Below are 21,758 nucleotides of genomic sequence, written 5' to 3' on the forward strand. Positions count from 1 at the left end.
GCTGAGTACAGTTCTATTATCCAACCTCCCCCTCGCTCCCTCCCTCTTGTTTCTCTCCTCCCCTCCTTCCAGCCTAGCCCTTGAAATGCTGAGTCTCCCTCCCTGTCTCTCTCCTCACCACTCCTCTCCCTGGCTTCCTTCCCTTCCACTCTTACACTAGAAACTGTTCTTGAGTAATTTTAAGAGAGAGTTGACCACGTGTTTGTTATCATTTATATCGTCACGTGTGTGTGTGTGTGTGTGTGTGTGTGTGTGTGTGTGTGTGTGTGTGTGTTGGGGTTCATAAGGTATTTTTATTTTCATGTACGTAGTTATTTTTGTCGTATAGTATTTTGATATGGTTCAGTGTTTGTTGTTTTCTTTTTTACAATTTCTTGCTTGAGTATGTTTTTGTTATGTTTGTGATTCTCTCTCTCTCTCTCTCTCTCTCTCTCTCTCTCTCTCTCTCTCTCTCTCTCTCTCTCTCTCTCTCTCTCTCTCTCTCTCTCTCTCTCTCTCTCTCTCTCTCTCTCTCTCTCTCTCTCTCACACACACACACACACACACACACACACACACACACATATGTATCGTCTCATTGTTTCCTCTCATTCTCGTCTCTCACCTTCGCCCTCTCGCTTGCCCTCTTCCTCTCCCTCTCTCTCCCTTTCCCCTCTCCCTCATCCTCTGCACTAATCTTCCAACCCTCAGTCGCTCCCTCTCGTTCCTTTTCAGAGTCCTTACATTTTTTCTCCCTCCATTTATACATATACACACAATTTACTTCCCCATATTGCTGCTCTCTCTCTCTCTCTCTCTCTCTCTCTCTCTCTCTCTCTCTCTCTCTCTCTCTCTCTCTCTCTCTCGTTGTGTTCACGTGGTCGGGAAGGATAGCCTTGATCAGACCTGTAGAGGATTGGAGCCATGTAGGGAGGAGGAGCTTGGGCTGGGCTGGGCTGGGTTGGGTTGGGTTGAGTTGAGTTGAGTTGAGTTGGATAAGGAATTAGCCTGCATGTCTTGGGTGACGCCCTGGTTAGTTGTTGTGTGGGTGGGCGGGTGTGGGTGGTTTAGTTGGGTATGAGTGGGTGATCTACATGTAAGTAGGGGGAACTGGTCGACGGTGTGGTTGGGTTTAGAAAGCGCGGTGTGTGTGTGTGTGTGTGTGTGTGTGTGTGTGTGTGTGTGTCTCGGGGTGAAAGAGTACACGTATCTACCATCCTAGCAACATGTAAGCTGCTAGGCGCCTACATCGGCAGGGTGGCGCCTCCCCCCGGGTGATGTCATGTGGAAACTTATGTAAACCTGTTGTTGTTGTTATTATTGGTGGTGGTGGTGGTGGTTTTATCATTTATCCTACTACTCCTCCACCTACAAAATTTAATGTCCCAAAAGCTAAACTTATCACCAACATTGGCCTTTAGTAGTGAGTAATGTCCAGTATCCTCCTCTGACCCAATCACTGCCCTCCCCTTCGAAAAGAAAAAGAAAAAAAAATCCATAGGCAAGGCAAGACTGTATATGTATAGTATCCATACTCACAAAACGAAACAATTACTGGTGTTCTGGGAAGCCGTGGGACAGAGACGATCATAGCGTGAGCCACACTGATCCACAGGGAAGTAAAAGTAGCTTAAGTTGAGTGGATTTGTGCGGTACAACTTACTTATCTGACTTAGCCCCGCCTGTACGCACCTGCACTACCACCTTCTGTCTTGCGGCCACGATGGACGGGAGGGAAAACTTGACATGGAAAAGCTTAAAGAAATAATGACCGTAAGGGTATAAGGACGAGGGGATGAAAGTAATGAGGGAAGGGTGAAAGAAAGGAACGGGGGAAATGTAAGTGCGTACAGGCTCTCAAGGTAGAATAAAAGAGAAAAGGGGAGCGCTTTGGAGAGAGAGAGAGAGAGAGAGAGAGAGAGAGAGAGAGAGAGAGCTTATTAGTCTTAGATTGTGGATAGGTGTGTGTGTGTGTGTGTGTGTGTGTGTGTGTGTTAGTCACGTGTCTGGTTTTCATTCTTAAATAGCTGACTACACACACACACACACACACACACACACACACACACACACACACACACACACACACACACTACAGATAAACACATGCCTAGACACATGTTTTTAAGCTGAGTGGACATCCATCTCCTCCTCAAGTGCACACATATTTCAGCCACACGTGTAATCAGTTGAATTTAACGTCAGCATTCATACGTCAAATGAGTACACACACTTGCAAAACGAATGTGTGTGTGTGTGTGTGTGTGTGTGTGTGTGTGTGTGTGTGTGTGTGTGTAGTAATTGTATTTATACGTTTAATAAATTCACATAACTCAGGTTATACAATACTTACCCTGTCACGCATACGTACACTACCTCTACAATTATTTTTAATGAGATCTTAAGCATACTATGCGTTTTGATAATGACAGTTTTAGACTACTAAGATGCAAAACAAAACCAGGAAATTTGACAAATTTATCTAAATACTTGTTCTCTAATTCCTTGTTTTTATTTGTCTGCAGGTTGAGCGGGCGGCCGGTGTCCCCAAAGACGGCCATGGAGCAGGAAAAGCGCATTCGGCGGGAGATCGCTAACAGCAATGAGCGGCGACGTATGCAGAGTATCAATGCAGGCTTCGCTTCCCTCAAGACGCTCCTGCCGCATCATGAGGGGGAGAAGCTGAGCAAGGTAATGAACAGTCTTCAGTACAGAGGAACACCAATAGATTATTTGCTCTGTATTAGGCTGCTTAATTCCACCACTGCTCATTCTAGCATAGAAAAAAAAAATACAAGATAGGGACGGTTTACTTTGGTTGATATTTTATTTTTCATTTTTATTTATTATTATTATTATTATTATTATTATTATTATTATTATTATTATAATTATATTTTAAGGAAAGGTATAAAAGGATTGCTGGTATGGTGATGCGTTTGTTTTGTGCGTAGTGTAAGTGGAGGGTAATGGATTTGGTGATGCGTGTTAGGAAGAAGTTATTTTTAGTAGTAATCATTCTCTCTCTCTCTCTCTCTCTCTCTCTCTCTCTCTCTCTCTCTCTCTCTCTCTCTCTCTCTCTCTCTCTCTCTCTCTCTCTGTAATACGCATCCAGATTTTTCTCTCATGTCCTCCCCTTCCCCTCCTGCACACTCGTATGCCCTTGCCTCACAAAAGCGTAACAGCTGGTGAAGGAGGGGGGGGAGTACAGGAGAAGAGACGGGAAGGGAGAGGGAGTTAGCGACAGTAAACAGCTGATACATGGGATTGCAACTGCCGCACAGAGAACACGACCTCTCAACACTCACTGCACACATGTAGTATATTAAAAACTTTTATTTTAGTGCATCACCAAACTGTCATTGATGTTTTGAAGGAATGAAATTGGTGTTGTGTAGCTTGGAATTTGAAAACGAACTTTGCTATTTTTCTTTCGTACATTACACTGCAACACTGAGTGAATGACGTTAGACTATCCATTTTTAATGGGCATTTTAGTATATACTTCAAATGAGAAGAGTATCGGTGCTGAATAATCAAACGGAGATTTTTAGTGGTATTGTTGACGATGGTGGTGAGAAGACTACAGAATAGTGAGCGTAAAACAGTATAGAGAGAAAGGCTTTTAAAAAAGTCACGCTTCCTTCTGCCCCACCTTTCCTCTTACACCTTCATTCATGGCGTGACCTTTGAAAATACTGAATGATATCCATTGTTTATACGTTTGCCTTAAGTAGGTTGCTGAGTCACCTGAGAGAGAGAGAGAGAGAGAGAGAGAGAGAGAGAGGTGCATCAGCTGGTAGTGTGCGTGATCGGCGTGCTGTCACGTCACGTCACGTTCATGAGACTAGCTGTGGGATCTAGATATAAGCGATGCGGCGCCACGGAAGCAATGAATGTTGCTAATGGCGATGTAGTAGACGGCCACTGTTACATGATCGTGTGTCATGAATGGTGGTGAGGTGGGGTGGGTGGCGGGCTGGCGGGAACCATCAGCTGACTAGGGTGAAGAGCGGCCGTGCGGCGGCTCTGGCGGGCGCCGACGACGCCGTTTGCCGGCATTCGTTTATAGGAGTATTCTGAGTTTTCTCACGTATTTTGTATTAATAAGGCGAGCAAAGGAGCAACAGCCATGCTGAGGAAGCGCCAGTAGCATCACAAACACTGTGGTCATGACTGGTGATGCGTGGTGGACAGGAGCATGGTGCTGGTAAAGCGGAGTTGGTGTACAGGGACAGCTGATTCCGTTTCCATGGCTACGATCGACCGGCTGAGTGTAGCCTCGTCTCCGCCCCGCCCCGCACCACGCCGCACCCTTCCCGCTCGCGCCGGCACCCTCTATTTTCTTCTTTTCTGCCTTATCAGCAGCAGATCAGTACCTCTAAGCATTATCATATCCCCGCGTTATCTGATGCGTTGTGATGAGAGAGACCAGAAGCATTAGAAAGGTCCACAAACGTGGCATTATGAAGAAGTGGTGCAAGCGGCAGCGTTGGCTGGTGTCGCTCCCCCACGTGGCGATGTGGAGGCCGGGGCGAGGCTAGCGGCGACCATGTGGCGCGCATTTCAGGACCCCGCACCGGCCGCACCATTGTACAAACGTACGCACACTCGCGCACGCACATACACCTGCATTGTTTGGGCTGCCGTAGAAGTATCTAAAGCATCATCTAGCAGAAATTAATCGGAAGTAGCAGTATTATAAGGTTGTCAGAAAAGCTGTTAAGGAGCGTCGGTGACGGCAGCAGCAGCAGCAGCAGCAAGAGGAGGCGCCTCGTAGATCTGTTTTGACGGGCGACTCCCACGTGACCCGCCGCCAACCAGCTGATGCCTCGACGCGCCGCGCGGCCGACACCCGTCTTCAACCAGCAGCAGCACCACCGCCGCCGCCGCCGCCGCCGCCGTCGTCGTAAAAAGGGCGCGAAAATACTGGTCGAGTGAGACAGAAGGCATTTCTCACCCATACATCCTTGGCGTCTTCCGTGATACCTGGACTGATTGTCTAGGGATGGGAAGAGGGAGTGACGGGCTTTTATGGAGCAAGAGAGGCAGGGAAAGCGAGGACTTGTTGCCGAGAGGACAGGAAGGCTGTTATGTAAATCGTGACACCATCTTGAGACGTGACAACAGAATAATGGCCGTATTGTCTAGGGAATGATACGCATACTAGTGCAGGTAGAAAGGTTAAAGAAATCGTGCTTGTAACAAAGGTGTACCTAGATTTATTATTGGAAACAAATATTATAACCATCACAAAATAGCAGGGCTAACATTCTCAAGGCTGTCAGAATACGGCAGGTTTTAGGCATGCCAGAGACGGCTGTTGAATACACGAGTGCGGCGCCATGGCCCGGTCAGCCCAGCTGTTCGCAGTTGCCAAGTTAGAGTAAACAACGCATTTTTTTTTTTTTTTTTTTTTTTTTATAAATATTAGCCAACGTAGACGTCAACCGTGTCGCGTCACCATAGCGAGATGAAAACAGCGAGTACTATTAATACCCTTCGTAACAAGCGTGTTGCCAATGCCCGAGGAAGGCATAAGGGGGCAGTATAGGAGGAGCATGTTCGGAGGGAATTAGTTGTAGTACGCGTAGTGGGTGTCGGTCGCTAGGGGGAGAGGGAGGCAAGGAGACGAGTCGAGGAATCTTAAGCACGTGAGCTGTTAGACCGTAAGGAAGATTTCTAGGGCGCTGGCTGGCTAGCTGGACCCCGCCGCCCGGATGTGTGTTGTGATGCACTTTCAAGAAGAGGACGACCGACGATATATATATATATATATATATATATATATATATATATATATATATATATATATATATATATATATATATATATATATATATATTTTTTATTTATTTATTTTTTTTTTTTACATTACTATTGTACTACTGGTACACCACTGCAATGCTAGCAGGATGTATAAAGATTGTTTTGTTAGTGTTATTGTTGCTTTACAAATTTTATGGGTAAAAGTATAAGAAATGGTCAATCACACCATGGTATTAACTTGCGACATCCTTGTGCTCTCCGTCTTTCGCACTCTGAGTGTGTGAGAGGGAGAGAAGCAGGCAGACCGGCAGGCAGAGGAGAGGAGGGTGAAGCCACGGGGAATAATAGTACTGTACTGTACAGTGAGGAAGGCGAGAAGGGGGAAGCAAGGCGCCGGCCGCTGGCAACTACCTCCCTCCGTCCCTCTTCCTCTTTTCTCTCCCTCACTCCGTTCCTTTTCTGCCGCTGTCTTGAACGAAGCTTTGTTATACAGTATCACATACTCTGACGCTCACATATATACATAATCTCAGGTATATATACTATTACTTATATAAGCTTCATCCCAATATCCGTATACAGCCATATGTGCAGGAAGCCATGTGAACGAGAGCACATTCACACAGCATTGGCCCCTACAACCTTCGCTCCCCCCTCTACTACCACAGCCCCGTCCTTCCTTCCCTCCCTTGCTCCCTCGCTCCCTCTCTAGCTCCTCCCACTCCTGCCTCCCTCCAGCGGTGGCGGCGTTTTCAAGGTCAAAAGTACGACGTCTGGCTCTCTCGGTCTGCCTTGTCTAGGTCGGGCTGGAGGCGGGGGGGGAACGCGCAGAGAGAGAGAGAGAGAGACGCCGTATACATACCTACCCACCCACCACCAGTTTTCTCCTCTCATCTCTCTTCCACCCCTGCTTAACGATTGACTTTTCCCAGCCTGCTTTTCTTCTCGTATTCTTCCTGCGTTATGAATGACTCTCTCTCTCTCTCTCTCTCTCTCTCTCTCTCTCTCTCTCTCTCTCTCTCTCTCTGCAGATGCGTAAGCGCTCTTATTTCCTGTTTGATTTATTGGTTTCTGTCTTATTATTTTTAGACATTCTTCCTTGTTTGTTTTGCATCGTGTGTTGCCTTTTAGTCTTCCTTTCTCAGAGATTACTTATTTCCCTGCCAAATCGTGGTGACACACACACACACACACACACACACACACACACACACACACACACATTCCTTTATTGTGTGTATGTGTATTTTTTTTCTGGTTGCTGTACTCTCTCCCTCTCTTAATGTCATGCTCCCAATCAGTCAGTCTTTCTTCCTCCTGCCGATGTATTGTTTGATAAGTTGATAGCGTCACTCATCGGGAAGTGACGGAACAAAGGGGGGAGTAATGTGTGTGTGTGTGTGTGTGTGTGTATAGTAGTAGTAGTAGTAGTAGTAGTTGTTGTGTGAGGAGGAAGTGGAAGAGAAGAATGGTCGTAATAGTAGTGTGTGTGTGTGTGTGTGTGTGTGTGTGTGTGTGTGTGTGTGTGTGTAGCAGTAGTACAACTATGTAGTAGTGGGAGGAGGAAGAGGAAGAGGAAGAGAAGAAAAGAATGGTCGTAGTAGTAAAGGTGTGTGTGTGTGTGTGTGTGTGTGTGTGTGTGTGTGTGTGTGTGTGTGAGGGCGTGGGACCAAGTTTTTGCCCTCGTCAAGGTCATTGTTACTCTAGCAGCCGTGGGAAGACACAGGAGTGAGTGAGTGGGTGGATGGCATTGTCCGCACTTAGGGGAGGGAGAGTAATAGTAGTAGTGATAGTTTCAGTCTCTCTCTCTCTCTCTCTCTCTCTCTCTCTCTCTCTCTCTCTCTCTCTCTCTCTCTCTCTCTCTCTCTCTCTCTTACATACCTGTCTCTATTCCCTTCACTAGTTCTCCCTTCCCGTCTATTATAGCTTCACTGATTTCTCTCCCTTCCTCCTCCTCCTCACCACCTGTTCATCTTCCCTCCATCCTTTTCCTCCTCCCATTCCCTCCTTCATGCCGCCGAGTTGAGTGGCTGTCCCTCCTTCCCTCCCTTCCCTCTCCCTCAACTCCTTCCTCTTCCACTTTTGCCACTTCCTGTCGCCATCTTTCCCCTCTCTCTCTCTCTCTCTCTCTCTCTCTCTCTCTCTCTCTCTCTCTCTCTCTCTCTCTCTCTCTCTGTTAGTGTGGAAATAACCTGTGTGAGCAATCTCTGTACTGCAGTTGCCTTCTACACGGTGTTTACTTTTGCTTTCCTTGTGCATCAATTACTTAGTTGTCAGCACTGTGTCATATTTATCGACCTAACAAATTACACACTACTACTACTACTACTACTACTACTACTTTTGTTGTTTAGATTACGAAATACGTGGAGGTTGACTTGGCTTCTGTTAGCACAATGATAGTCTGTTGTCATAAGGTGGAGGGGCGTGACACGTCTGGCGAAGGTGGTGGAGGTGGTGGTGACAGTGGCGGTTGGTAACAGTACCTTTAAAATCCAGGCAGGCGTCTAGCAGTGGGCGGCTGGCTGCTGAGAGAGAGAGAGAGAGAGAGAGAGAGAGAGAGAGAGAGAGAGAGAGAGAGAGCGGGGTCACAGACGGGTGGATCAAAGGTCAGAGGGTCGCTGCTCGGCCCCTACCTATGTGTGACCCGGAGATAAGACACAATTTCGAACCCTTCCTCCTCCTCCTCCTCCTCCTCCTCCTCCTCCTCCTCCTCCTCCTCCTCCTCCTCCTCCTCCAAACGCTATACGCACAACATATTACCTTATCAATAATTGTAACCTCATCTGCAAAGATATAATATCTCTTGCTCCATCTTCTCATTTCTAGTATTTATGTTGGCGCTGGCGTATATTAGTATAGTAGAAATTAACAACTTTGCGCTAGGACTTAAATATATGTTGTTTATTTATTTTCTTATCCATCTCTGCAGGTTAGTCACCCTGAAGAAATCCCTTAGTTCCCTTGTCTTACCTTATCTTTGAACTGATATTGCTTGCACCTGCTAAGATGTGTGCTGTTTATTTGTTGGATTTTGTTTGTCGTCCACTTTGTAATAATCATAACCGCTTAGTAATGATTTATTCTTTCGTCTGATCTCCATTATCTAACATGAACTGCTTAACACTGATTACTTTCGACTAGTGATTGTTTGATATCCATTATGTTGTACTTAGACTGCCTTTGTAATTCTTGATAATGTGTATATGGTTGTTTTTGTCATCCATTGCATTGTACAACACACCATCTCTTGGTATTGAGTGTATTTATCGTTTACTTACCTTTCTACACACACACACACACACACACACACACACACACACACACACACACACACACATTACGCAGCGAAAGAAATGTCCCACACCAAGCATACTTAACAAGGCTGCATTCAGTGACACCGCTTGTCTATTCATCCGTTAATGATTTCATGTCGCATTGGAAAAAAAAAAAAACCGCTGTTTTCCCGGTGTTTTTTTTTTTTTTTTTTTTTTTTTCTGGCGCGCCCTTGCTCTCAGCCAATGAACAGCGCAGTGAAGTTATGTTGTATTTGCCTGGGTTTAGGAAGACCTGTAGTGGTGGTGGCTGGTGGGCGGGCTCAGTCACTAACCCGTACACACACCAACATTGCTGTGTCATACTGCATTTAGCGCACGCACGTTCGCCGGTCATCACTACGTCGTTTTCTGAATCTCAAAATGCACATGGAGTTCGTTCGACCTTGCGGAGTCAGCGGCGGCTACGGGTAGGTGGGAGGTGGTAGTGGTTGGTATTGTGGCGGCTGGCGGAATCCACTCACTTATGAAGGATCAAGGTGAAGGGCGTGCGTATTGTAGCACTTGCTGCTCCCATCGATCTCTCTTTGTTAGCCTTATTAGTGATAATGTATTCGTACTTCACTCCATACGTCTTAGGCAATGAGGTTGTTTTTGGAGACTGTTGCCGGGACTATGGTTTGGCAGGTCATGCACCATGGCCTGGCAGACTATGCGACAAGCACTACATTGAGGCAGGGCGGGGCGCGACGGGCTGAGGTGCCAGACGGCTGCGGGTGAGCAACCTTGCGGAGTTAGCCTTGTGTAGTTATAATTTTAGGCTGGCCGTTTCGCTGGGTGCCACGTTGGTTGTTGAGCAGACTTTTTGACTAATCAGTTACCTGTTACTGCCTGACTGGCTGGCGAGTATAATATACTACTATCTTCCCTTATCATGATAGTTCACTACAATGGGCATTCCCAACATTTGCTAAGGAACGCAAAGTGGGGCAACACAGAAATGGTAGGAGGGAGGTAAAGGAGAAGTGACATCAGGGAAGTAGTACGTTATCTCACTGGAGGAGCACGTGAGGGAGGCTGTGGCCATCACGAGATGCTGCACGTTTTGGGGCCACCTTAGGGAACACCACTCCATCCACACCGTTCGCCTGTTATCATTACTCTCCCTTGTTCTCTTCTCCCCCTTATGATAAGGAGCTACTACCCCTTACTCCTTCCTTTACCCTTACCTCCCCCTCTTCACCCTGTCACAGCTGCTGCTCCCCCTGGCAACACAAGTAAATATATTTTCTCCCCTCCCTCACCACACCCTCTCCTAATACACACCTGTTCCACGTTGGTGTTATGGCGTGGATATAGGGGTCACGTTAACCTTCAGGCAGATCACGTGTACTTGCTGGGCTTCTCAAGAGAGGGAGAGACGGCGTGGCACAGCATGGCGTGCTTTATGACTAGTAAAGACGTAACGAAAGATCCTAGCGGCGCCCTGAATGGAAAGTAAAACAGTGAATATGGCATGCTGTAGAAGTGGACCAAGACGCGAGGCAGGGGATTGGAGCTTTGCTACCTGCCACGCTAGCCAGTTAACAGCCACGTGGTCACCAGCTTCCTGATGGTCGTTCAGTACACTTGCACCGCCTCGATCACCGATGTTTTAATATAAGCTTGGGAATGTGATGCAATGACGGAGCCACGGTAGTGTAAGCGCGTCACTAGTCAAAATAAATTAAGCCATGTCTTATGTGGTAAATATCTCGAAGTTATGTATAGCCACGAGCCAAATCTAGGTTCACAAGCATCTGTGCAGTCGTGGTGTATGTATATTTGGAGACTTAGATCACACAGAAACACACCGAACCATTAGTGTGATGAAATTACAGTCCAGAGCTGCAGTTAACGTAGAGTAGCATTATACTTGCCGCGGTGATAAAAAGTATTGGGTCATAGGATAAGAAGTAAATGACATATGGTATAATTACCCGTCATCTGGGCTTTAAATATCTTAGCAGTTAGGCTTGTAATTATGATACATAGACTAAGAGAAGTCTCGTATATAAAGGCTTAGAGATTGACTGAGTTACATGGTGCAGCAATTCTTTCTGGCGTCCGCCGTCTGGTAAGGTTGCAAGAGAACTCTTCCTTTTCCCTAGACAAACTGCAGAGCTTGACGTAAACATCAAGGTGCATTATATATTGATGATCAAGGCAAACATTACATCGCTCCTTTCCTTTTCTTTCACAAGTAACATGCCTGAAATGCAAACATGTATTTAAAGGGGGAGAAAGAAGAAAAATAGGGTTGGAACAATTTTAAGCAAGCCTCCCCCTCGTCCTAGACAAGTGAGGCCTCCCTGTTCCCTGCTGACCCAGACTCGGCGACCCTCCCTCCACTCCAGATTTGCCCGTCACCCTCTCCCATGACCCGTCTGTCACTTCACTCGACTTTAGGAAGGAGGGGTGTGTGTACTGAGGCTTGCTTGTACGGTTCCTCCGCTACTTGTTTGGATACTTCTGTTTTATCAAACTATGTCAAGAAGAAAATAAGAAAAATCTAGATGCTTGTTATTAAGTAGTGTGTGTGTGTGTGTGTGTGTGTGATACACAGAAGAGTATTCGTCCAAGTATTCATGTCAGATTGTTGTGAACAATACATAGGCTTTTACCATTGATTAGATCGGCGAGTTTCAAAGAGAGAGAGAGAGAGAGAGAGAGAGAGAGAGAGAGAGAGCAGCGGCGGCAGCTTTAATGCGGTCATGATTTCCTATATTGATAATTTGTGTAAATGGGTACAGTACATGTATTCTCTCTCTCTCTCTCTCTCTCTCTCTCTCTCTCTCTCTCTCTCTCTCTCTCTCTCTCTCTCTCTCTCTCTCTCACACACACACACACACACACACACACACACACACACACACACACACACACACACACACACACACACACGGGGAAAAAAGAAAGGATTCAAGAATAAAATTGGTATAGGTTTATTGGATCTAATTTTATTTCAAATGTGCTAGCATTTGCCAGGTAACCACTGCTCTCCCTCACACAATCAACATTTCATTTATTTTAATTCTGGCTGAAAATACTGAACACAAAATTATTGTTCTTTGAATATTGGTAATTTGTCTACATTAGCATTTGACTATATATATATATATATATATATATATATATATATATATATATATATATATATATATATATATATATATATATATATATATATATATATATATATCTGCTTGTGCATCCTTCCAGCTTTATCTGTTTCTCTTTTATTCACCTATTTATTTACTTAATTAATAAATTTGTTTCTTATTAATTGATTGATTTATTTATCTGTTTTCTACAGGCGGCCATCCTGCAGCAAACAGCAGAGTACATTTACCAGCTGGAGCAGGAGAAGACGCGACTTCTCTCCCAGAACTGTCAGTTGAAGCGGCTCCTAAACCACCAGCAGCACCATGCTGATGCTGAAGGTGAGGCAGAATGACTGATTATACCAGCAGTAGTTGTTGTAGAGGCAGTAGCTGATATGCAGTTATTTTAACATCCACTCATTTATGTATATTTGTTTTTAATTTCTAATCTTTCGCTCCCCACTTTGATTTATATTATCAGTTCCTTCATATTACTTATCTACCATTCTTCATTCTTATCACAATTTCATCTCACTTTTTGTAGTGATCTTTATCACCTTTTAAATCATGCTCTTTTCTGTTGTATTGTGTTATTACTTTTCTCTAGCGACTTAGAAAAGTGTCAGGTGAGAGGGAGGAGGTAGTGGGAGAGCTGTTGGTGGGAATACACTAAAGGGAGGAGCAAGAGGATTAGATTTGACTGTGGACTCAATGAATGTGTGTGTGTGTGTGTGTGTGTGTGTGTGTGTGTGTGTGTGTGTGTGTGTGTGTGTGTGTGTGTGTGTAATTCACCTCGGTCGCCTGCTGGTCACCCAGCCAATCTTTCCCATCACGGAGCGAGCTCAGAGCTCATAGACCGATCTTCTGGTAGGACTGAGACCACAACACACTCCACACACCAGGAAAGCGAGGCCACAACCCCTCGAGTTACATCCCGTACCTATTTACTGCTAGGTGAACAGGGACCACACATTAAGAGGCTTGCCCATTTGCTTCACTGCACCGGGACTGAAACCTGGCCCTCAATGTGTGTGTGTGTGTGTGTGTGTGTGTGTGTGTATTTGAGGGTGATAGATGTAATACAGGAAAGAGATGGTTGGGCTGATGGAATATATCTGGATTTAAAAAAGGCCTTTGATAAGGTACCACACCGGAGACTGATCTGGAAACTTGAAATGGTAGGAGGAGTGCATGGCAGTTTACTAAAATGGATGGAAGACTTTTTGGTAGGAAGAGAAATGAGAACAATAATTAAGGACAGACCATCAGAATGGGGCTTGGTGGAGAGTGGAGTTCCACAGGGATCAGTGTTGGCACCAGTAATGTTTGCAGTCTACATAAATGACATGGTGGATGGGGTGTCCAGTTATGTGAGCCTATTTGCAGACGATGCAAAATTGTTAAGAAAAGTGAGATGTGACAAAGATTGCGAACTACTCCAGGAAGACTTGGACAGAATATGGAAATGGAGCTGTACATGGCAAATGGAGTTCAACACGACAAAATGCAAGAAATTAGAGTTTGGCAAGAGTGAAAGAAGAATCAGGAGTATGTACAAGATAGGAAATGAAGACATAAAACCAGTCATGAAGAAAAAGACCTTGGGGTGACAATTACCAATGACCTATCGCCAGAGAGACATATAAACAAAATAATTGGAGAAGTATTGAACTTATTGAGGAACATAAGAGTGGCGTTCGTATATTTAGATGAAGAAATGATGAAGAAAATAATTACTGCAATGATAAGACCAAGGCTTGAATATGCAACAATACAGTGGGCTCGAACTTAAAGAAACACATAAGGAAACTAGAGAAAGTACAGAGGGCTGCAACAAAAATGGTGCCTGACTTAAGAGATTTGACTTATGAAGACAGACTGAACAGAATGCAACTTCCGACCCTGGAAAACAGAAGAAAGGGAGACCTGATAGCAATATACAGAGTGATGATTGGCATGGAAAAAATGGATAGGGAAGATCTGTGTATGTGGAATGAAAGAATGTCGAGAGGGCATGGGAAAAAACTAAAATGGCCACTTATAGGAGAGATGTGAAAAAATATAGCTTCCCTCATAGAAGGGTGGAAGCATGGAATAGTTTAGACGTGGAAGTGGTCAACGCAAGGAATATTCATGATTTTAAGAAAAAGCTGGACATTAGTAGATATGGAGACGGGACAGTACGAGCATAGCTCCTTTCCCGTATGTTACAATTAGGTAAATTAGGTAAATACACACACACACACACACACACACACACACACACACACACACACACACACACACACACACACACACACACACACAGAGTATATACATGGGGGAAAGTGAGACAAGACATGTAGTATTGATGCATGTGAGAGGGAGAGTTGTATCATGTGAGCTGTGTCACTGCATATATATATACCATCATCATCTTTTCGCATTGTAAATCAGTGAGTTCAGGAATCTTTCTTGACATCTTTTCTTTTTAATCAGTATATCTGTAATGAACATCATGCTTAAAGCCTACTTAATCACTTATCCTTACCAATAACCAGTACACTAAATCAGTTTATATATGTACTTTTCAAAATAATAGTGTAGATAATGATTAATAAAATTACTTTAGATGTATTGATGTGCATAAAGTTTTGGATATGAAAATCTAGTGAAGTTACAGGATTATTAGTGTGAAGGAAGAGACTTGCTTAGGTTTCTTGATAGGACTGCTGGGAACACTTACTTTTGGCGCGCGCGTGCACACACACACACACACACACACACACACACACACACACACACACACACACACACACACACACACACACACACACACACACACACTTTCTCTCTCATTGCACTTTTTATATACCCAATTACTAGTTCAAAGAAATTGCATTATTGACAATAACATGAATATCAAGGCAACACGATTCTGCTTCATCGGATAAGAAGACAGGGCTTTAATTCTTTATATCATAGTACTTGTTTACGTTGTCATATTAAGATTTTGTAATGGTTATATTAAAGGTGGTATTCTTTGTGTTGGTGCAGGAAGTCCAGCAGGAGGAGAGAGTCCCTGTGATGATGGAAGTAGTGGTGGTGAGGTTGTGGTTAGCACCCAGGTGGATGGAGGCGGTGGATCAGAGGACCTGCGGCGAGAGATGATCGAGTTGAGGGTTCAGCTAGACCGTGAGCGGCGCCATCGCATGTCTCTGGAGGAACACATTCGTTCTCTGGAGGCCCCTGGGATAGGCTTCCCTGAACGCATCAAGGAAACATCATCTCATTCCACTTCTGTGAGTATCATTGACTGGCTTTATGTTGCTATTTCCATAATTGATTTTTTCACCTATTCAGCTCTTTCATCAAGTGATTTATATTAACATTTGTTAAGCCACCTATTAATATACATATATGTTCTATATATTAATTAGGATGTTTATTATTTTCAGAAGGTGGAATTGCGGGAACCTAAAGTTGAGCCAGTGGTAGCACCTGTAACAGTGCCTGGCCAGGTGACCAGTGTGGTAGAAGTAACCACCACCCCACGAGCTCCCCTTACTACTACCTCCATCAAGGCGGAGCCACTTAGCCCTTCCACTAACCTCCAGATCATTCCTTCAGTAAGTAGCTACCAACTCTACCTGCCTCATTGTGTCTTAAGATCACTTTGACTTCACTCTTATTTGCTTAGTGACATATTTGAGAGGTTTAACTTCATGGGAGTAAATTTTTATCAACAGACACCTGCTACTGCTGTAGCACCCACCACCACCACCACCTCTGCAGTGGCTCCCCAGGCTGCTGTCACCACCACCACCACAACCACGGCAGTCATAGGCCAGCCATCACTACGGCAGGCTGTCCTGAGCCGGCAGTCACTGAACCCTAGTGGGCATGGCAACCAGATCCCGACCACTGTGGTGTCTGCAAGCCCAGCAACCACCATTGTCACTGTTGTCCCCTCAGCCAAGGTCTGTCCTCTCTTCTGCCTTATCTTTTATGTTTCTTCTCTCTTAACTGTTTAGTGTCTTGTTAACATCTGTTTGAAAACTGTGTACTGAAGTTTGGTCTTAGGGAACCCTACCTTCACTTTTTTTTTATTCTGTTTAGTCTTCAGTACTTGAGTCTGCAAGACTTTCAAATGTATGTGATGTGTGACAGATACCTTTGTGATAATTTAGCTTTTTTTTTTTTTTTTTTTTTTTTTTTTTTTTACTTAAAAAAAAATGGTACTCTGATTACATACCTGCTTACTCGTTATGCTATTTTGTTCTTTTGGTACAGTGCCATTCCCTGAAAGGTATACATATTTCTAATCTGATTTGGAATTGATCTTGTCTGTTTATTGAAGGTGAAGAGGTTTCATGCTGGGTGAAGATGTGATAAATAACTTTCTTCTGTCAATACTGTAACACTGAAAGGTATTTGCATATGAGAGGGAGAGGACACTTAAATATGAAATGTAAACAGATTTCTTAGTCATATCTTACTAATTGATGTATATGTTACAGGGTGGTATTGATGCACTTCCATCAGTGTTTGAGGCCCTAACAGCTCCTGGAAGGATTGGTGGCGCCAAGGTAGAGGTGGAACCAGCTCCACGCGTTCCCTCCCCAGAGACTACCATTGAATATGTGGATGATGCCAAAAACCACACGTGAGTACACTCACAACACCAAATGTTTTACCCTCATAAGATTCTGTGAGTGATGTGTGTATATTGTTCTGATCATATTGGCTCTTGATGACCTCAAAGTTGTGAATATTATATATTTCTGTGTTTTTCAGTGTGTATATTGTCAATTCTACTAATGCCGCCTGCCAGAAGTCTTTGGACACCATTTGTGAAGCCATCCGACACCTGGAGGGTGACCACATGTTCCAGACAGAGGAGCAACACCCACGCCTGGAGGAGGAAATCATTACTGATGAGACACTTACCATTGAGGACCATGTTGGGGAGCAGGTAACCCTGGCAGAGGAGGAGCCCATTACCCTGCACATGGTAGGAGAGCCACAGGAGGTGCCTCTAGAGCTGACCACCACTCATCGCCCTAACACTCCACACTCCCGGTTGGCACCCCATCAAGCAGCCACCATTAGCCTCAATTCAGGCACTGGAGGCCGCTTAGTGTCACACCCTGGCACCCGGCTTCCCCAGGCATCCCCAACTGTAGAGGCTGTGCCAGTGTGCAGCATCTCTACCACCACTTCCTCACCCTCCTCTACCTTACTACAACCTTCCAGACCGGGGGTCATCGTAGTGAAGCATCCCTAAAATTCTTCTGACCTTCTGGGCAGGTTGACTGTGTTAATATGTTAAGGCAAGTAAGTTAAGCTGTTCTGACCAGTGGTGTTTTCCCACCCACAGCCATGGGTGGTGTTCCTGACTGGCTGAAATTGTAAAATTGTGCAGTGACCAGCAGGGCCGGTTCTGCCACTGTTGTGATGCTATCTGTGCACGGCCATAGAGGAGAAACCCCGAATTGTAAAGCTTGTACATAGTGTCTTTGGTGTATAAAGTGTAGAATAAGAACCCAGGAGATGTGACAGCTCACTCTGCATATCAAGAGTGACTGGCAGCATCCCAGGTGTCACCGTCAGCTTGGTTGCTACTCTGCTTGGAGGAAACTTATTGCCACATTTATATGTAGTCTCTGGGCAGGGCTTTGGTTTCACTGGTCCCACAGGCAGCATGGCATGGGAAGCCTAGGCATTCAGCTCTTGTGCATCTATTTGATTTATTTTTGATTGGAAGGAACTAATTATTTTATGATAATGGAAATATAGTTATTTTATTGGTATGATTGTCTAGCACAAAACTGCTACTCTGAAAGTGTGAATTGAAAGTCTGTAGGATCAGTTTTTTTAACAGTGATCTGTTCAAGGATCAATTTTCATAACAAACATTGTCACAAATTATTTAAGGTCAAATATGCTAAACAATATAGAATGTCTTAATGCAACACAAGATCCATATTGATATAACAGTTCCAAATCCATGATGTTGGGATACTTATGAGTTAAAGTAAATTCATATCTTACATCAAGGGAGCAGCAGCTAGTTGTCTGCATGAAAGGACTGGGAGGTCTGCAGGGTTGGGGGCATCTTTGTCTTCTGTTCATCTATACCTGCTTACAACAGACATAAATTGACAGTTGTTTTTATTAGTTGAAATAGATGAAATTACATGATTGCTCATTACACTTGTGCATTATGTATTAAGATTTACATATATATATATATATATATATATATATATATATATATATATATATATATATATATATATATATATATATATATATAAATGTGAATTCTGCACAAAAAAGAATTGGTGCTCAAAGCAAAGCCCTCCATGCAGGAACTGTCCATTTAGTGTATTGATTTTGCAAGTTACTTATCAGGCAGAAGACAAGGAACACTGCACATAAAGTATACATGTGTGTATGTATGCATATTGCCTGTGGGTGTGTAGCATGTATGTGTATGTGCACATAGTAAGTTGTATATAGATTGGAATGGTGGGAGGGCAGCGGTGCAGCACACGAGTGGCAGGTGTTCCCTGCACCACCGCTCACACAACTGTTGGCAGGATTGTTTAACATTTGAAGTTCATTCATTAAGAACTCTATTTTGTTGAAATAGTCACAGCCAAAAATATCGGTTTTCAAAAGAATACAAGATTGTTTTATGATGGAAGTTGGTTATTTCTACATATTTATCACGTTTAAAAATACAGCATTCTGTAAAATACAGGAAATTATATAGTGCATATATTTAAGTAATTTCTTTTCTCAGAATGAGGAATGGACATTATTAGGTGTTACATTATAAGTATATCACAGTGATTAATACACTGTGGTGCCAGTGTGACTGTCTACAAGATTCCCAATGAAAAGTGAATCAAGAATTCTTGTGTACTTTCAACAATGTAAACTTTGTTGTAGTTCTGTACTCGGTGTGCTCCTGCTGGCAGCTTGCGTGAGCCAGAAGGTGCTGTGCTTTAAGGAAACTAAATTGATTGACATTAAAACTGTACACTTAATCTCTTTATTCTATTATCATGGTAGGGCAAGTGTGTGTGTGTGTGTGTGTGTGTGTGTGTGTGTGTGTGTGTGTGACAGCACAGGGGGCCACCTAGTGTTCCCAGAATGCTGCTGTCTTTACTTGTAGGTAACATGAGACTGGTAGCTTTATTTTAAATCTGGTGTAAAGGAATAAGTTAAGTGCTGTGTAGTGTTGCAGTACAAGATAATGAAGGGTTATGAAATACCACATAAATACCAAGAACTTTTTGGGAAAAAGATGCAGAATTGAAGCCTAAATTCTTTAATGGTAGTTGTGTAGCAAGGGTCATCCCCCTCCCCTCCCCTATGTGTATGCCTTCAGGGGCTGGGTTTATATGTAATGAAGTTTTATTTCTTAGCCTTTCCGTCTTGACAGTGTCCTAACTGGAAGGCTTCAGCATTTGCTCAAGTAGGGTACTTTTGGACCAGTTCTGTTTTGGTATAGGGGATAACTTCGTCTGGTGAGGGAGATTCATAGCGAGGACGTAGTGGGGGAAATAGTCTTTATTCTATTGAGAATACACAATAGTTAGGAATTGTCTCATGCTTAAACTCTTGCCAAATTCTGATCCTGTTTATGACTATTATCTCTTGTCCCAGAAGAAAATGGCTCACCTCACACTCCATGGTATATTGAGGCAAGCAGTTGACAAGGCATGTATGAGCAGGGAAGTTTTGTAGTGTAAATTATTTGGAGCTCCAGAACTTAGCAGTCATGTCAAAAGTTGTACATTTTCCACAAGGATCTGAGATACACATGCCAACAACCTCCTGCTCTTGTGTTGTCAACTGCTTGATATGGCTTTCATATTTTCTTATTCTCATTGAGGGTTTGTAATTACTGTTTGTTACAATTTCACTGTGAACCTAATTACTTAAATGCAGATTCATGTGTAAGTATTATTGGTGTACCAAGAAAATGTTAAAAGGTTTTTCTGAAATTTAGGCTCTGAGTGCAGTGAGTGAGGGCCAAGATTGTTTTCCAGTGTTAGCATTGATAGGACTCATGTGCACGTGAGAGTATTTGAGCCGGTGAGACCAATAAGGAAGAATCCCTGGAGCTGGTACAGATCTTATTGGGTGTGTACATTAGATTCTTATTGAAAAGTGTTGAGTTGGCAGTGATCTTTGTGAAGTTCAAAGTTTATGTTACACACCTCATGTGAAATTGAAATACCAATCGTTATTTTTGTTTATTTTTCTTGTAGTTTTCCAAGCCAGGTAAAGCAGGGCTTTTACATGTGTGCCAATTGAATCTCAGAAGAATAGAGATAACTTGTCATTTTCAGACATAGTGGTTGGTCACTGCCAACTCTAACCATTCTACGTCAATTAGAAAATTTGCACCCAAGTGCAAGATGTTTGAAAGTACAAATATTTATTACAAGCCTCTCGAGTTATGACGTATTGCATTCCAGTTGGGCGTCAACATTTTCTTCTGAAAAGCTGAAAACTGCCAGTAAATTGTAAGGAGTTCAATAATTTCTTGACATCAAATAACAGTTTTGAATCTAAGTTGTGGAGAGGATGCTGAGGCCCAATGGAATGAGGCGCTGAAGGTCCTATACTCTCACTGTCATGTGCAGGAACCTGTGTGTACCCAAGGTGTTGTGCCACACTGGTGGGAGAGGACAGTCTGCACGCCAGTGTCACCTGTTTTCTGGTGCCAGCGTTTTTTCACACTTCCAGATCTGCTGGCAGATAATTTTCTGCATGGCTGCTTGGCATACTTGTTATCCACTTTAAACATATTTACATCTGAAATTGTTAGTCAAATTGCATCATTGTTACTTTCCCACTGCCATTTCAGAATTTAGTGGACATGATTCTTGAAGGGAAGCCATTAACTGTTTTCATACAAGAAAACATTAAAGATGTAGATGAGGATAACAAGTTGCCCAGTTGGTGCAGCATGTAGACTGTAAGACTGTATACAAGCAGATGTGGGACTATGTGATGTGGCACAGGAATTGTTAGTTGCACACCAGCCAGATGTGTGCAGTGGCCAAGGGAAGCCACAGATTTTAAATTTCACAATTGTACAATAATTGTTGCAACAGCCAGACTCACTTTGGACACTGCTGAGGGTGCCCCTGACTACTACTTTAGGGTACTGTCATTTCTTGTCTTTATAAGCTGTTGTGGATCAAGTCAGGCTGTTGCAATGATAACCCAAGAAAAGCTTTGTTATTTGCCACCATGTACATCTGCAGGCTGACTTCTTAAAACCAAAGATTTGTACTTTCTGTTACCCTGTCAGTTTTGTAATGTCGGTAATTTACATTTGTTTAAGTTTTTGAACCTCGCAAAAAAAAAGAAAATAAAAAAAAACTCCACACCTTTACATTTTCTAGCAGGTGTCTGCTTTCAATTTTTTTTACTTTCATTTCCTTATAAATATATAACTGGAGATAGAATATGAAAAATCTCTCCTCTCTTGTTTATATAGAATATGAAAAAAAAAATCTCATCTTCCCTTTTTGTTTCATTACCCTTTTGTTTTGTTCATGTTGGTTTGATGATGAAAAAGTAA

At 43.5% G+C, this 21,758-nt stretch overlaps 1 protein-coding gene across 3 annotated transcripts in view; it reads left to right on the top strand.

Moving 5' to 3' along the window:
• LOC123498050 (helix-loop-helix protein 11-like) overlaps positions 1-21,700 on the top strand; it is a 36,191-nt gene extending 14,491 nt beyond the window's left edge. For all 3 annotated transcript variants that reach the window (XM_045245128.1, XM_045245129.1, XM_045245130.1), the window contains exons 2-8: positions 2,505-2,670; positions 12,379-12,505; positions 15,203-15,447; positions 15,604-15,774; positions 15,895-16,125; positions 16,666-16,811; positions 16,943-21,700. In XM_045245128.1, the coding sequence (XP_045101063.1) occupies positions 2,505-2,670; positions 12,379-12,505; positions 15,203-15,447; positions 15,604-15,774; positions 15,895-16,125; positions 16,666-16,811; positions 16,943-17,432 (1,576 nt within the window). In that variant the 3' untranslated portion in view covers positions 17,433-21,700. The remainder of the gene's footprint in view (positions 1-2,504; positions 2,671-12,378; positions 12,506-15,202; positions 15,448-15,603; positions 15,775-15,894; positions 16,126-16,665; positions 16,812-16,942) is intronic.
• The last annotated feature ends 58 nt before the right edge of the window (positions 21,701-21,758 follow it).

Source organism: Portunus trituberculatus, chromosome 47 (genome assembly GCF_017591435.1).
Source record: "Portunus trituberculatus isolate SZX2019 chromosome 47, ASM1759143v1, whole genome shotgun sequence".
NCBI classification, from domain to species: Eukaryota; Metazoa; Arthropoda; class Malacostraca; order Decapoda; family Portunidae; genus Portunus; species Portunus trituberculatus.